The following is an 18,431-nucleotide window of genomic DNA, read 5'->3' on the forward strand; positions in this document are numbered from 1 at the left end:
CCCCCGGGTTGAAGCCGTCACACTAAATACACTATTAATTACAAAATTTGAATTTTTATTGCCAAGCATTAGATACTATAATTAATAACACATTGACTATAAAAAAAATAATGAGACTAGAGTAACAAATATGTTATGCATGAGAAAAATATAATAACATAATATGAATACAAATGTAGATAATTTATAATTTTAAATAAATAAATAACCAATTATTAATTATTTAACTTAAACAATAAAAAACTTTAACTACATATTTCAAGTAAAATAATATTATTTGTATAATTAGTCTCACTAATACATACTTTGTCAATTTTAGTAAACCTCAATCAATTAAGTTTTGTGAAAAATAGATTTTATTTTTGTAAATTTTTACATATTAACAAACTAGCATATTAACAAACTAGCATAACATAACATGATAATTATTGTGAACAATACACACATATAACTAGTAAATAATAATTATCAAAACTAGTCAAACACTAGCAAAATTAAAATATATCATATCATTCAATTAACAAAATGTAAAAACCTGATAATCATATAATTTCTTAAACCAACTTGATGACATAAAAATTAAAAATAAAACAGTATGGAACATTAGGTGTAAACAGGGGTCGGGTTGGCCGGGTTCGAAGGAAAAAATAACCCAACCCAATTAGTTTGGTTTATAAAAATTTTAACCCATTAACCTGAAAAATATTTTTAACCCAACCCTATTATTCATATATTTCGGATTGGGTTGGGCTGAGCTATACCCTTATCATTTTATGTCAACACTCAATTGAATAAACTTTCAATATTAAATTGAAAATCATAATCCAAAGTTTGACTACTAATTCAGCAAATGTCAAATATTACAATAGTTCATAGTGTAAACTTCACACAAGTCATTAATTTAAAATTTAAAATGAGAAATTTTATAATCTAGGTTCCGATGATAAGACATCTGAATAAATAAAGTATACAGTGCAATTATTTTTAACAAATATTTTTATTTATGTATAAATGAAGATTAAAACAAGTTAGATTTTTACTAGTTTATAATTTATAATTCGTCGGTCAAACATTTAAACTTATACTATCATATTAGGATGTACTAGGCTAAAATATGTGTTAGAGATTAGTTAACATGTAATAGATTTGGACTTAACTCAATATGTAATGTACTAAACATATAATGAAAATGTAACTCAATTATATAAAGGGTTGGGTTGGGTAAGGGTTTAAATTTGTTAAACCTTGACTCAACCTAAACTATTTGGATTTAAAAAAAAATGAACCCAATAATACTTCGGTTTCGAACGGTTCGGGTTGGTCGGCCCAAAAGAGGGGTGGGTTGGGTCGGTGTTTTGGATTGATCGGGTTTTGTTCAGCCCTATGGAACATGGCTAATTAGACCACCAGTAATTAAACACCTTCTATCCAATACAAATAACAATTAATTAATCAATTAACTCAATTAAATATGTATTGAACAGTAACCTAACACAATATATAAACATAGAAACAAATAATGTAATAATTTGATAATACTTACCTGCTGATATAAGTATGTAAAAATATATACAAATAATTATAAACCTGAAAAATAAAATGACAATTGTCATCTTAAATTATGTAGTGATTAAGATATATACTTCTCTAAAAGTTTGGGCATGCCTTAACCTCACTTTCTTAGAATTCTCTTTGTCCTCCTCTTAATCTTTAATAACCCAAAAATCTGTTTCTCCTCCTCTTAATCTTTATTCTTTAATAATTCAATATTTAACGGTCACACTGCAGTTATTTTTTCAAAGTTTTATTTCTTGCATCAACTCTTCTCTCTCGCTTGTAAGTTATATAATATTAGTATTATTTTTCCTTTGCGTTAGCTGTCAAGTTTTGTGTCAAAGCACTGATAGGGTGACTTTGTTAATATAATAAATTGCTAAAATTCTCCACAATTTTCTCCACATTTTCCTTTAGCTTTTTAAACTCTCATATTTATTTTTCTTTTATCAGGTACTTAGTGGTTTGACTCATATTCAAATTTTAAATAAATAAAAGATAGCTTACAAATTCAATATTTTAAAACATTATCTATAATTTTGAATTTTATAATTTATTAATCAAATATTTATTAAATTATTACACCAAATAATATACCAAATAAAATATGGGCTATTATATTCAAGACCCGGTGCACTAAAACAAGCCATAAATATTAGCTGATGGTCTTTACGAAAATTTCATGAATAGATTCCTCTTTATCATCTGCTTTTAAGTGAAACAGTTGTAAGATAATTATTCAGAGAAAACTGCCAGTTCTATTATAAGATAAGATGAGTACATGTTGCACCAGACACCAGTTGTTGTTTGCTGTTGTCAAAGCTAGTGTGCCACCTTTATGTTTGCCGTAGATAATGACAGTATGACCTTGGTCTTGCAAGTACCCTTTGTTAATGTACTGAATGATTAATCTCGTAATTTCAGATGATATATCAAGATTACATAAATTAATTACCTGGAGTGGGCCTTAGCTCTCTAATTATATGATTATTTGTTTGTTTCATAATGTCCTCAATTAGCAGTGTTATATTGGAATGAGAAGAGCCTCCTTCTTCAACAGCCTTAGCTGCCTTCTCTGCAAACTCCCTTGCCCTTCTTCTTCTATTTCCCCATTCTTCTCCCTTGTACATAATGCACTTTATAGCCCTTTCAACATCATCTCTCTTCACATTCACTCCAGCCTTCTCTTCCTCACCTAATTGCAAAACCATCTTACTCCCAACACTCAAACCAGTCTCTACTACTTGAACTACTAACTTCTCGTTAAAGAACTGCTCCGCGAACAATGGCCATGTGATCAGTGGAACTCCAGCACAAATTCCTTCAATCGTCGAATTCCAACCACAATGGGTCAAGAATCCTCCAATTGCAGAGTGTGACAAAATTAGAACTTGTGGCGCCCAACCACGGATCAACAGGCCTCTTCCTTTTATTCTTTCCTCAAATCCTTCTTCTACTATCCATTTCTCTATCTCTTCTTGTTTACTTCCGGCCCTTACTGCCCATACGAATGGATGTTCCGATGCCTCCAAGCCTAAAGCAAGCTCTATCAGCTGCCCACGTGTAACTGCAAGACTACTCAGGCTTCCAAGACATGCATAAATAACAGAGCCAGGTTTCTGAATATCAAGCCAATTCAAGCACTTGTGTTGATCGTTGGTAACATTATTTCCTCTTTGAGCTTTATCTAAGTTATCTTTGTTGCATAAAGATAAAGGGCCAACACACCAAACCTTATCTCGTTTTAACTTTTTAAACTCTTCAACATAACTTTTTTCCAACTCCTCAAAGCTGTTAATCACAACACCGTATGCTCCTGCTTCAGTTTCTCTTATCTGTTTGCGAATAACGTTCACAGAATTGGGAGCAGAACCAGGATTGAATAAACCAGGCAACTGGGGTTTGGTAAATTCAATAGGATCAGGTAAACCGGGAACAAGAAAGGGCTCCGAGTCAGAAACGCTTTCATGCACCTTTGAAGTTGCCAGCATCTCTGTGCATAACTGTGTGAAACAACTCATTCCATCAAACATTATCCACGGAATCTGAAACTTCTCTGCAGTTTTTGCCGTCCAGAACGCATGCTTATCGGACAGTATGCAGCTTGGAATTGGCCTTACCTCTGCAAGAAGTTTTTCAACAGGCTCTTGTAACATACTTGTTGCAGAGAAAAAATTTACCATATAACTAGAAGAGGGCAGTTCATCACAGCTTTCACATCCTGCGGGCAAACCAGCTTCCACAAACGGGAATCGGACTTGAAGAAGGCGAATGGGGAGCCCGGATTCAATGGCCCGATTAATAGGTGCACCAAAACGGACTGAATTGCAAGGCGTGGTGACGATGGTTACATTGACGCGGCGTTGGGCCAGCAGTTTGGCCATGTCTATCATTGGAAGAAGGTGGCCTGGACTCATCAAGGGGATCATAACAAAGTGAAGCTGCTGTGACTGTGAACCCATTAGTACACGACTGAAGTTTGATAGTGAATTCAATAGTAGTACTGCACAAAGAAGATGTAAAAAATTCAATTGTTTAGTTCTGTAACAAAATGTTTGTGGGTTATTGACTACAGTGACCTATAAATTAAGCTGTGGACTTGGAAGTATACAAGTTGATCACTCCATGTATGTACGAATGATTAGCATCAATCAAGATTTATACATCAACTGAGGTTGAGACTAGAGATTTAGATAAGTTGATGAAATGACATAAGAGCCTGCATCAGCAATTCAGACCATTTGGACATACAAATCTGAAACAAAATATTGTTTCCAACGCCAAACGGCTAAATAAGTGAAATGGCAGGGCCTGCAACTTGGCTATGTCCCTTTTTCGGTATGTTTTAATGGAAAAGTCATTTATTTGGTATATTTGTTCAAAAAATTTCATTTATGGTACAGAACGCCTGTATTTGTGGGAATTACTCATTGACCCCTGAAACAAGTGGCGTTCTGGGGTCATTTTATTAAAAAAAAAATCTCTTTTCCCCGGAATGAACTTGTGTTAGTGTGTTTTTGAAGGAAATAAAATTAGGTGAAGGGCTGTTTTTGGACTCCTATATTAAATAAATGGAAAATGTTTGTAGTTAATTTTTTTTTGTTGGGTTGTAATGTAAACTTATTTTATGTGTGTATTTTTTAATTTAAATAAAAAACCGTATAAATAAGACTTTTCTAACTCCAAAAAGGGTGTCGTGCAATGTGAGTGCAAAATTTTTTGGTGAGGGCATGTTTTGGCACGTGCGTATGTAAATAACCGTAGATTTTTTGGGTTCCAAATTTTTTTGTTGTATTGTAATATAAATCTATATTTTGGGAAAAAATTAATTTTGAATTAAAAATTTATATGACCAACACTTTTGTAGCTTGGAAGATGGTGTCTTGAGCGGCGAGTGCGTAATTGTCAGGGGGGCAAATTTGTGCACAGGCATATTTAAATAACCGAAAATTTTTTTAGGTCCATTTTTCTATTGTTTGGTAGGTATGTAAAAAAATTTTGAGTCTGTATGATTAAATATAAAATTTTATTTATTCGAGAAAGGGTGTCATAACGTTAATTGTTAAATGTATACACAAAATGAATGTGCAATGAGCATTGGAAACCAAAATATTATGATAGAACAAGTAAATAATAAAATGGAAAACAAGGAAACGGAACCATATTACAAGTAGACTGCTTATAATAGCAGTAGTATACATGTTTGACAACAAGATCACGTGTTTCAGTGTGGGCGCCCTGAGCATTTCTTACTACGCTTGGTGTGACTTTCTTGGTTACATACACTACATTTCTTTCCAGACCGCGGACCATTAATCTCCGTTCGGATCCGCATCGATTGTCCCTTATCCCCGTGCTTTTTCTTTAGCTTTTTCAAGGACTCTTCCGGCACTAACTTTCCATACCCCTGCCAAGGTACGGGTAAGTCGTAGTTCCAGTATTGAGTTGGTTCCAACGGATAAATTATTGGCCTGTACAAGTCCTGCATTGTTTGGTTCTTATGGAAATTTTCGATTACATGCTCCCAACTCAATTCATGTGTTATACAACCTGCCATTGCATGGGAGCACAACATATGATGGGTCGCCCATTTTCCACAGGTGCACGTACGGTCATTGAGGTTGACAACCTGGGTTTTACCTCCCTTAACCGTTCCCTTAGCAGTTGTGTACTGATGTGTTAGTATTTTCATAATCCCGCGGAGATGATGGAAAGTAATAACCGTATGTCCTGTTGCCTTCCTCCGAATTTTTGCTAACATAGCGGCGGAACGTGCACATAACTGTTGCCCCTCTTGTAGACCGTCATCCACTATGTTTCGATGTTTTTCTACAATTGTGACCGCCTTGTAGAAGAGGTACTCCATCATTGCCGTTACTGGAAGAAAATGAGCCCTCATTATGTTGTCGTTGAAGCCCTCAAGCATATTTGTGGTTGTTTGACCGTAGCGAACACCACTATCGTGGGAAAGTGTCCACCTCTCCACGGGTATTGTAGCAAGATATTGTAGGGCGGTGGGGGAAATTTCACCAATCCTTGACATATATACGTCGTGCTTTGAGACTTGTGTGGTTCTTCCAGCTTTCCACATTAATTTTTTTAGTTCACCACCTGGGTGATGACTGCAAAAGTTACTTCTTACATGGAGGAGACAGAACCTATGGATGTCGAGTGGCTCAGCAAAACCGTTCTGAGGGTCTCGTAGGGGGAGATAATGATGGCTGCACGGTCATAAATGATGCAGATGTCGGTCCGTTGCCGACAGACATGTCTTCGAAGACGCTGCAAAAACCAAGACCAGTTCTCGTACGTCTCCTCATCAACCAAGCCATACAGAGAGGGAACGGGTGGTTGTTCGAATCAACACCCATAGCAATAAGCAGCTTGCCCCTATATCTTCCTTTCAAGAATGTCCCATCTATTGAAATCACAGGACGTGCATGTTGCCACATGTCCATCATTGCCTTTAAAGACCAAAAAATTCACTTGCAGACGGACGTGCCTCGTTCCTTAGCATGAGGGACAGCATCGATCTCAGCAATGGTTCCAGGATTTGTCTTCATAATGGCTGCCAGGAAGATGGGTAGAGCTTGGTATGTTGTAGCCCAACTCCATACACTTCCTCAATTGCTATTTACTTCCCTCTCCACGCTTTCTTGTACCCCACTATATGGTTGTGCTCGTTGTTGATCAGCGGGAGAATGGTTTTAATGGGAATTTCTGGTGTATCTATTACCTGTTTCACATAAAACAGTAAATGTCAAAAAAAATTCGGCCTTAATAAGTGGAATTTGCTAAAGATTTACTTACAAGTGGTTTTACAATCTGCGCAATCATCATTGCAGATAACTTCTTGTGATCTTATAACGGCTGATCGACCATGCATTTGTATTCCTCTCTATTAACATTAATCCCCCAGTACCCGGAATCATGCATGAAAGCAGCCCTCATCCTCCAGTTACACCCCTCAGCCCGGCACTGTACAATGAGCTGTTCTTTGTTACTCCTTGTAGTTTTATATGTACGATCAGTGTTAATATGTGCACGCCTCACTGCTCCCAAGAGCGTTGCTTTGTCACGATAACACATTCCCTCACCCAGTTCCCCCTTGTCGAGGTCTTCATCAGCATATATATCATTAGGGTTATCTATGATTGGTGGAGTGTATTGCTCTGTGCGAAACCATGGAACCCTTAGAACATGATGTTCTTCTCCAACTACCGGAAATGTATTGGAAATTTCTTCATTTCTCTCTGAATGTCCTTCACCATCTTCGGTGGCAGAATATTCCTCGTCGTCATCATCGTGAAGGTGAAAGTTCTCCTCACTTGATGAATTGGCTACAACTTCATCTGCCAGCAGGGCTAACCACTGACCTGAACCTCTTCCCACCACATCACTTTCATAACTAGCCCCCTTGAAACCCGCCACGGTATTGAATGCTTTCCCCTCCATACCCTCTACCATGTTCAGTAGTCCCCCCTCCAGACCCTCCACCATATTGACTACTCCACCCTCCATAACCTCCACCATGTTCAATAGTCCCCCCTCTATGCCCCTCACCATATTGACTACTCCCCCCTCCATACCCTGCACCATATTGACTACTCCCCCCTCCATAACCTCCATCATATTGCATACTCCCCCTCCATACCCTCCAACATATTGACTACTAACCCCTTCATACCGTCCACCATGTTCACTAGCCCCCTACCAGACCCTCCACCATGTTGAGTACTCCTCCCTCCATACCCTACACCTTGATCAAAAAGTATATTTGACCACAGTGGTTGTACATCACCACCGTATGTTGTTGATGTTGGTTGTGACCCGAAATTATGTTGGAATGAGTACAGGTCATCAACAATAATTTCTTCTGTTTTGATGAACAAAGAAACATCTCCTTGAACGTTTAGCAACATGGCAGGAACATTTAACATGCGTGTAACATCATCATCACATAAAATATCCATTTGATAAAAACCTTTAACTAGGTTGTACTGACCAAGATATGAATACTTCAAACTAAATTTTAAATTCCATTGATACGAACTAATGTTCATTAAATTATACACGACACTTTTAAGCTCATCGTAAGTGGTACCAAACCTAATAAACATCATTTTTTTGGATCGATAGAGTAGTTGATATTACTACCATCTCGAATAACTACTCCACCCCAAAAAAAATTGACGTTCACGTGGCCTTCCATTTCCCTGCGTTGAAGAGAACATTAACAGTTAGGAAACCAAAGTAAAGACTGTACATGTAAACAAACATACTTGTAATGATGACATACCTTATTCGATAGAGGAGTGTTCTACAAGTATGAACAATATTATTTTGCTAAAGATTTAGGAACTTAGAATTGCAGTATGTTTTGAATACATGCAATGTAGGAGGACACATATAAATAGGAATAGAAGCTGTAGGCTAGAGATAGCTAAACATTTTGTGAATTCGGATAGGAATGCATTATTGATTCTATCCAATGGAAATTTCCGATAGGATTTTTGTTAAAGATAAATCTACTATTTTTGTCCCATTTGGAAGATATGAAAGAGAAAATAAGATTCTTGAAATTTACAACAAAAGCAAATGTTGTATTATGTTGTCTATGTTTTTTTTTGTTTAATTTTATTTGAGTATGTGATTAATAATTATGTCTTACACCGAATTGACTTGGCATAAGTAATTGCCTTACTCATCGTTAGACAAAAAATAATCAGAAAAATAATCAGGACCTATAGCGAAATGATGATACATCATTGCAGTGTGGAGGTCGCCGTCTTCAACATACTCCTTACTTCTTCTTCGTAGGTCTTTACGGTTTAAGCGCATCCTCATTCGATTCTCATCCTCTCTAGCACGAAACAATGCTAATTCCAGCTCATGAGGCGTGTCTCGCTACATGTGTATGGCACGTTGTTTTGGTATTCGCACTCCTTCCTGGACACATTGGCCCATACAACTGTTGAGACATCCAACACACCATTTCCATTCCCTCTGCATCGTGATTATTGAACTTCCTGCGTAACGTTCATTCGGATCCATTGAGTACCTAAAATTGTCATCACAAAACCATTTCCTACCAATTGCTCGGTTAATATCACCAGGGGTATAACTCATTATGTTGTTGTTACTATATCGTGGAATTTAAATATCACGAGGGGTATAACACAGTCTATTTATAACATAAAAGTAGTTGCAAAGATACAGCTCTTTATGCTTCCCAATAATGAGATGCAGTGTTGCATAACTTTATGTCATGTCAAATACTGTTTCATTGGTTTTTTGCAGGCTATCCACCATACCTTATCTTCTTGCTACAGTAAAAGTCATTGATGAAAGTAATGCAGCCAAGCATTAGACTATTCATGACACTTTCAAATTGCTAATAATTCATCATTCACGTGCTGTAGTGTATTTCGTATAGTTGAAAGGAATATGTCCTAAGTCCAATCATGTATTAGGATTTAGGAATAACTTCCTGTGTAATCTGTTTTGATTTCATTGATATTAATAAAAGACTTGTTTTATTTTTATTACGGGCTCTATCTATTTAAGTGTTTAAATAAGATATACCATAGTTTAGAGTAAAGCTTTTATGGATTATGATGAGATCATAATAGTGAGACCTAAAAGAAGATAACTCTAAACTTAAATAGTTCCTGATCATAGGATTACTAACTGGTAATTAATAATCCGCAAAGATCGGTACATACTATGCTTGCTTCATTATGAAGGATGTCTGTTCTCATAGACATTTGTGTGGTGACACTATAGCTAGTATGTAGGTGCTTATTATAGAATAAGTTCACTGAACATGACTCGCCCAACTGAACAACTGATGGAGTTCACTCACGTGTCAGCAATTGTTCACATAGTGATAGTTGTACAAGTATCCTTAGACTTGAGGTCATCATAGTCATCTTGTGTACACTGAACTATGTTTAGGTTTAGTTCTTAGTCTCTAGGGACAATTATTAGGGCTCTACTGGGTATAGAAATTTGTACACGAAGATAGTGTATGATCAATAAAGGATCTACCCCTTCCAGTGAAGGAAGCGAATGTTCAAGGCTGATCCACTTATGCAAGTTCAGGAATCTCTAGCCAGAGTGAATGAAATTAGAAAGGAGTTTCTAATTTGCATAGAACTAAGCATAGTAAATGGTAAGCAAGTGATTAAATTAGATAGGCTTGACACGAGATCCATGCCTTGTATTTAATCGGGACATTGTAGGGTAGAAGGAGTTTATTGTACGGTAACTATTCACTGAATAGGTTCTTGGTATTCTAAGCAGTGAATTCATATTATCCGGATAGTCGCGATATGCTGAGAAGTATCCCTCACGATGTAGAATAAATGTGATTAATTAATTAATCATATTTAATAAATTAGAGAATTTATATAAATAATGATAAAATAGTTTTATTATTATTTATTACTACTACCGGCTTAATATTGAACCTACAGGGTCACACCATAAAAATAGAATGATTTAATGGTGGAGGAATTAATTAATAATGGCTAATAATTATTTATTTGTGAAATAAATAATTAATTGGCAAATTTAATAATTTATTAAATGAGATTTAATTGATTATAAATTAATTAAGAAAAGTTCTTAATATTATTAATTAAGGATTTAATTTTTTAGAAATTAAATCAAGAGAGAGAATTATTTCTAAAGTGTTTAGAAAAAGGATTAATAATTAAAAGGTGTTTTAATTATTAATGAGAATAATAAATGGGATAATAATAATAATATTTATGGGAAAATTTCAGCTGAAAATTTTGCCTATAAATATACTATTATAACCCTATTTTTATTCTAACCCGAACCACTGTTAGGGCGAAAACATGCACTAATATTCACGCAAGTATACGCGTTCGCAAGTAATATAGAATACTTTCTAGTTCGTTCCCTCAGAGACTCAGACTAAGTTATTGTCTAATTAAACTCACTCACCAATGTATGATTACTTCTCAATGTTAAGATAACACTTAAAATTGTTGATTAAATATTAATTATAATTAACTACTTAATTAACCACTTAACTAACACTTCAATTTATCAATAATAAAACACTCATGAGATCACAACTTCATTATTACTTCCTTTTATAGCCATTGTTATTACCTTTAGCATGTGACAATGATGATATTAATCGAATAACACGGAACTGATAAAAGCCAACTTTCATTGTACTAATACCATTCTACCAAACATCCACAATTAAGATAGAAGTTGAATAGTCATCAATTATGTTGAGTTCCTATATGTCTACAGAAATTGACAACATAACGATTTAAGCACAAGTTATTCCTTTTGATTACATAGGGCAAATAAAACTGTTAGAGTTACCCACTAATCATGCACAACGTACATGAACCTATGCTAGCATGGCAAGTTCTAAATCTCAAGATCCACCGTCGCTTCACAAGAGATTAACACCCTATCTTATATGTTCGCGACGCACATAAGACGAATACGCACAACCAATACTAGATATCATGCAATAATCACACACTAAAGTATTAAACAATTAACTAAAGAATTCCATAATAAATCCGTTGCAACCCCATGATCACGATTAGCCCATAATAGAACTTATCGCCATCATGGGTTCATATGAAATCATGATAAACAACACAAGAAAATAATAACTAAACTAATTATATTAAAACAGAGTACGTCACAAGAGTAAATAAGTCAAAAATGCGATCCTTCATCACTTATGATTACCCGAGGCGTTCCAAACCTTGTGAAAATTTGCTTATGAAGAAAATTTAGTACTACCTTTGCATCATTTGTCGGTAAAGCTTTAACTTCGACCCATTTTGAGACATAATCGACTGCCAGCAAGATGTACTGATTATTGCAAGACGCGATAAAAGGCCCCATGAAATCGATTCCCCACACATCAAAGACCTCGACTTCAAGCATCACATTTAATGGCATCTCATCCTTCCTTGACAAATTTCCCACTCTTTGGCAACGATCACACCTTAAAACAAACTGATGAGCATCCTTGAACAAAGTAGGCCAGAAAAAACCTGCTTGCAGAATACGAGCTGCCGTCTTCTCACCTCATAGTGTCCACCATAAACCGTGGAATGGCAGTCTCGTAATATCCCCTCCGTCTCACAGAACGGGATACATCTCCTGATGATCTGATCAGCTCCCTATCTAAACAAATATGGTTCATCCCACATATACCACTTCACCTCATGCAGAAACTTCTTCTTTTGAGCGGATGTCAAATTAAGCGGCATTATATTGCTGACAAGATAGTTTACAATATCTGCAAACCATGGTTCTTCCTCCTGAATTGCAAACAACTGCTCATCCGGAAAAGATTCATTAATTAACGTCCTATCTTGTGAAGTAGAATCGGGATTCTCCAACCTAGAGAGATGGTCAGCTACTTGATTCTCGGTACCTTTTCTATCTTTGATCTCTAACTCAAATTCCTGAAGTAAAAGCACCCAACGAATGAGTCTCGGCTTCGAATCCTTCTTAGAAACCAGATAGCGAATAGCTGCATGATCAGTGAATACTGTTACTTTCGTACCAAGCAGATAAGATTGAAATTTATCAAAGCCAAAGACTATAGCCAAAAGCTCCTTCTCAGTAGTGGTGTAGTTTAATTGGGCCCCATTTAAAGTCTTACTCGCATAGTAGACCACATGGAAGAGATTTTTCTTGCGCTGTCCCAGAACTGCACCTACCGCATAGTCACTCGCATCACACATCATCTCAAACGGTTCTGTCCAATCTGGTGCTGTAATAACTGGTGCCGTGATCAAACTCTCCTTGAGAGTCTTGAATGCTGCCAAACATTCATCATCAAATTTAAAAGGCACATCTTTCTCAAGTAAATTGCACAACGGCTTAGATATCTTTGAAAAGTCCTTGATGAATCGCCGATAAAAACCCGCATGACCGAGAAAACTACGGATTCCTTTCACCGAATTAGGTGGGGGAAGATTTTCAATGAATCCTACCTTGGCCTTGTCCACCTCCAGACCTTTGCTAGAGACCTTATGCCCAAGGATAATGCCTTCACGCACCATAAAATGACATTTCTCCCAATTAAGCACCAAATTAGTTTCCACGCATCTTTTGAGTACGGCGCGCAGATTATTCAAACATTCATCATATGAGTGTCCAATGACGGAGAAGTCATCCATGAACACTTCGACGTTATTTCCAATCATGTCAGAGAATATAGCCATCATACATCTCTGAAAGGTGGCCGGGGCGCCACATAACCCAAACGAAACTCTACGAAAAGCAAATGTGCCAAATGGACAAGTGAAGGTAGTCTTTTCCTGATCCTCTGGTGCAATACAAATCTGATTATACCCGGAATAACCATCCAGAAGACAAAAATACTCATGTCCTGCCAATCTGTCAAGCATTTGATCAATGAATGGGAGAGGGAAGTGATCCTTCCTTGTGGCTTTGTTCAATTTTCTATAATCCATGCATACTCTCCATCCTGTAACTGTTCGAGTAGGGATGAGCTCATTCTTTTCATTTGCAACCACAGTGATACCTCCTTTCTTAGGTACACATTGCATGGGGCTCACCCACGAGCTGCCAGAAATAGGATAAATGATGCCTGCATCTAGCCATTTCAGAATTTCTTTCTTCACCACCTCCTTCATGATCGGGTTCAGTCTTCGCTGCTGTTCCACAGTTGGCTTACTACCTTCCTCTAACAGAATTTTATGCATACAATATGAAGGACTTATCCCCTTGATGTCTGCTATGGTCCATCCTATAGCCGATTTGAATTCTCTTAAAATCCTTAAGAGCTTGTCTTCCTCACTACCTGAAAGGTCAGCTGAAATAATAACAGGTAACGTAGATGAATCACCTAAAAAAGCATACCTCAAGTGTTCAGGTAATGGGTTGAGCTCCAAGGTAGGTGCTTCCTCTATTGATGGTTTGAGCTTCCCTTCAGCATTCTTAAGGTCAGAAGTACCAAGAGATTCAAATGGTATTTCGAGCTTTCGCTTCCATGGAGAAGCGTTCAGATATTGTAATTGCTCGTTGCTATCTTCATCATCGCTGTCAAAATCCCCCACTAAGGCCTTTTCCAATGCATCAGACATTAGCATGTGATCGAGTTCCGAAGTAACTGCGGAATCAATCACATCCACTTTTAAACACTCCTCATCTTCTGTAGGGAATTTCATTGCCTTGAATACGTTGAAGGTCACATCCTGATCTTGGACCCGCATAGTAAGTTCCCCTTTTTGCACATCTATCAAGGTACGGCCAGTAGCCAAGAAAGGCCTCCCCAAGATTATGGGAATCTTCTTATCTTCCTCAAAATCCAGAATAACAAAATCTGCAGAAAAGAAGAGCTTATCCACCTTGACGAGCACATCCTCAACTATGCCCCTTGGGTAAGTAATGGAACGGTCCGCCAATTGTAGCGACATGTATGTGGGTTTTGGATCAGGCAGATCCAGCTTTTTAAAGATCGACAAGGGCATCAGATTAATGCTTGCTCCCAAATCACAAAGGCACTTGTCAAAAGTTAGACTGCCAATGGTGCAAGGAATGGTGAAGCTTCCTGGATCTTTCAGTTTTGGTGGTAACTTTTGCTGCAGAACAGCGCTGCATTCTTCCGTGAGAGCAACGGTTTCAAGGTCATCCAGTTTCACCTTCCTTGAAAGAATAGTCTTCATAAACTTCGCATAACTAGGCATTTGTTCCAGAGCCTCAGCGAAAGGTATATTGATGTGAAGTTTCTTGAACACCTCCAGAAACTTCCCGAACTGTCTATCCAGCTTTTGTTGCTGCAATCTCTTAGGAAAAGGTGGTGGAGGATAGAGTTGTTTCTCCCCTGTATTAGCCTCAGGCAGAGTGTGTTTAACAGTAGTCTTCTTTGGTTCCGCCACTTTCTCCTTTTGCTTAGATTCTTCATCTCTAACTTCAGCTTCGACTTCTTTTGCCTTTTCAGCATCAGCTACTTTTCCAGACCTTAAGGTAATAGCCTTGACTTGCTCTTTAGCTTCCTTCCTGCCTGGTACTTCCGTGTCACTGGGAAGAGTGCCAGGTTGACGATTGAGCACTGCATTGGCTAATTGACCGATTTGATTTTCCAAGGTCTTGATAGAAACCGCCTGACTCTTGCACAACAGCTTAAGTTCCTCAAAATCAGCACTAGTAGGTGCAGCTGCACTTCCCTGTTGAGGATATGATTGCCTTGTAGCATACTGCTGTGGTTGCTGGAATCCAGGTGGGTTAAACTGTTTACTCACTCCTTGCTGATATGGTGGCTGAATAGCATTCTGATTATTTCCCCAGCTGAAATTTGGATAATTTCTGTTGTTAGGATGATAGGTCGCTGGCACAGGCTGCTGTTGTCGCTGATAATTATTCACATACTGAACAGATTCGTTGACAAGAGAACACTGATCCGTAGCATGAGAACCTGCACAAAGCTCACAAACCATAGCTATTTGATTAACTCCATACGTAGCCAGAGAATCAACCTTCATTGATAGCGCTTGGAGCTGGGCTGCAATAGCGGTGGCTGCATCAACTTCCAGAATACCTGCGGCCTTGCCTGACGTCATCCTCTGAGTTGGGTTTTGATGCTCGTTTGCAGCCATTGTCTCTATAAGATTATACGCCTCAGTATAGCTTTTAGCCCATAAGGCTCCTCCAGCTGCTGCATCGAGCATGGGCCGAGATTGGGCCCCCAAACCATTATAAAAACCAGTGATTACCATCCAATCCGGCATTCCATGATGTGGACATTTTCTCAACATTTCCTTGTAGCGTTCCCAAGCCTCGCACATAGATTCTGTAGGTTGCTGCGCAAACTGAGTAAGAGCACTCCTCATAGCAGCAGTCTTTGCCATTGGATAAAACTTCACCAGAAACTTTTGCGCAAGATCTTGCCACGTAGTGATGGACCCAGCTGGTTCAGAATGTAACCAGTCTTTAGCCTTATCCCTCAGTGAGAATGGGAAAAGCCTCAACTTGATAGCCTCATCAGTCACGCCATTATACTTAAAAGTGCTGCAGATCTCGACAAAATTCCTTATGTGCATGTTGGGGTCTTCAGTTGCCGCTCCTCCAAAAGAAACAGAATTCTGCACCATCTGAATAGTGCCCGGCTTGATTTCAAAGGTGTTAGCTTGAATAGCCGGATGAAGGATGCTTGACTGAATGTCATCAATTTTAGGCCGAGAAAAATCCATAAGAGCTGGATCAGCTTGAACAATACGATCTCCCATATTTACTGATTCTTTCTGCTCAGTTTCTGAATCCGAATCCTCAAAATCTAACTTCTCTGGAGTATCAAGAACTTCGTCTTTCTCCTCAGCTGTATATATGGTCCTCTTGCGAGCACGAGAACGAGTTTGCATAAATGCTTGCTAAAGTACCTGAAACACAACCGAAAAGAGTAATTAACTACTACGTCCTAATCACTGAGTCCTAATGACCAATGATGGTAAGTACATAAACTAAACAAATACGCCGAGTCCCCGGCAGCGGCGCCAAAAACTTGTTAGGGCGAAAACATGCACTAATATTCACGCAAGTATACGCGTTCGCAAGTAATATAGAATACTTTCTAGTTCGTTCCCTCAGAGACTCAGACTAAGTTATTGTCTAATTAAACTCACTCACCAATGTATGATTACTTCTCATTGTTAAGATAACACTTAAAATTGTTGATTAAATATTAATTATAATTAACTACTTAATTAACCACTTAACTAACACTTCAATTTATCAATAATAAAACACTCATGAGATCACAACTTCATTATTACTTCCTTCTATAGCCATTGTTATTACCTTTAGCATGTGACAGTGATGATATTAATCGAATAACACGGAACTGATAAAAGCCAACTTTCATTGTACTAATACCATTCTACCAAACATCCACAATTAAGATAGAAGTTGAATAGTCATCAATTATGTTGAGTTCCTATATGTCTACAGAAATTGACAACATAACGATTTAAGCACAAGTTATTCCTTTTGATTACATAGGGCAAATAAAACTGTTAGAGTTACCCACTAATCATGCACAACGTACATGAACCTATGCTAGCATGGCAAGTTCTAAATCTCAAGATCCACCGTCGCTTCACAAGAGATTAACACCCTATCTTATATGTTCGCGACGCACATAAGACGAATATGCACAACCAATACTAGATATCATGCAATCATCACACACTAAAGTATTAAACAATTAACTAAAGAATTCCATAATAAATCCGTTGCAACCCCATGATCACGATTAGCCCATAATAGAACTTATCGCCATCATGGGTTCATATGAAATCATGATAAACAACACAAGAAAATAATAACTAAACTAATTATATTAAAACAGAGTACGTCACAAGAGTAAATAAGTCAAAGCAAGAAAACTAGCATCCAACGTTACAACGAAACAAGAATCACAAGAATATATGCTTCCTCTTCGTTGCGGTGTGCTAAATCGGTCTTCTTCCTTATCTCCTTCGCTTCTTGCGCAAAACACAATCTAAAACATAATCTCCTTCATTCTCTCTGTGAAAACGTCTCAAATCTACTTATATAATAGTCCCATAAAACTCAGATTACATAGAAGTTGGAAGCCAAACAGAAGTAGAAGTCTAAAATAATTTATCCTTTTCCCCGACCCTGCGCGGCCGCTCAGCATTTCTGCGCGGGCGCGCAAGGCTGCTGCGCGGCCGCTCAGCATTGCTGCGCGGGCGCGCAGGACCCTACTGGAAAAAATCCAGGTTTGCTCCGTTTCTTCGCCGTAATCTGCCCGTTCTTTTCCTCTCGCAATGGTGAACACATGCCAAGGCTTATTCTTGATGATTCCTCCTCCGAAATGCAATTAATACCCTGAAATGCATAAACACTAGAAAAACGCATCAAATACACAAAATACTTGATTTCAAGACACCAATTTAAGCCATTTTAAGACGTTCTAAGTGGTATAAAATGCCACTTATCAACCACAACCCCAAAATTTTATAAAACATAATTCTCTCCACCTCCTTCTCCTCCTTAACGTCGTTTTCTTGGTGGATACCGGTGAAGTGCTTCACATTTGAGGAGCAGCTGCTAAGGATCTCCGATCGTTGCTCTTGGATCGCATATTAAAGGTTAGTATTCGATCCATACGTTTTTACCACGATTTATATGCTTTTATTTGGATTTTGTATGTGTAAAAGTGTTTTGCCATGCCTCCGCTGTGATTAAAATCCAACATTGGTATCAGAGCTTAGGTTGTATGCATATAGATCTGTGGTAAAAATTTCAGAATTTTATGTGCTTGTATGAATTAATTATGATTTTTACAAGTTATATTATGGATTAATTTTGTC

General features: G+C 37.6%; 2 protein-coding genes and 1 non-coding gene across 3 annotated transcripts; 1 reads left to right on the top strand and 2 right to left on the bottom strand.

The window, feature by feature from the left end:
• Positions 1-2,173: 2,173 nt before the first annotated feature.
• Positions 2,174-4,307, bottom strand: LOC141724076 (UDP-glycosyltransferase 73C6-like). The gene has a single exon (XM_074526063.1). The coding sequence runs from the start codon at positions 4,014-4,016 to the stop codon at positions 2,502-2,504; it is 1,515 nt and encodes a 504-aa protein (XP_074382164.1). The 5' UTR covers positions 4,017-4,307; the 3' UTR covers positions 2,174-2,501.
• Positions 4,308-5,278: 971 nt separating this feature from the next.
• On the bottom strand, positions 5,279-6,512 carry LOC141660113 (uncharacterized). Its single transcript, XM_074467076.1, has 2 exons — positions 6,241-6,512; positions 5,279-6,176 (listed from the first exon to the last, which is right to left on the bottom strand). Exons 1-2 carry the CDS (start codon positions 6,510-6,512, stop codon positions 5,279-5,281), a joined length of 1,170 nt encoding a protein of 389 aa, XP_074323177.1.
• A 9,313-nt stretch (positions 6,513-15,825) lies between these two features.
• LOC141662522 (small nucleolar RNA R71) lies at positions 15,826-15,932 on the top strand. Its single transcript, XR_012550634.1, has one exon. It is a non-coding gene; the product is annotated as a small nucleolar RNA R71 (small nucleolar RNA).
• Positions 15,933-18,431: the final 2,499 nt, after the last annotated feature.

This window comes from Apium graveolens, chromosome 5 (genome assembly GCF_009905375.1).
Source record: "Apium graveolens cultivar Ventura chromosome 5, ASM990537v1, whole genome shotgun sequence".
In the NCBI taxonomy this organism is placed as follows: domain Eukaryota; kingdom Viridiplantae; phylum Streptophyta; class Magnoliopsida; order Apiales; family Apiaceae; genus Apium; species Apium graveolens.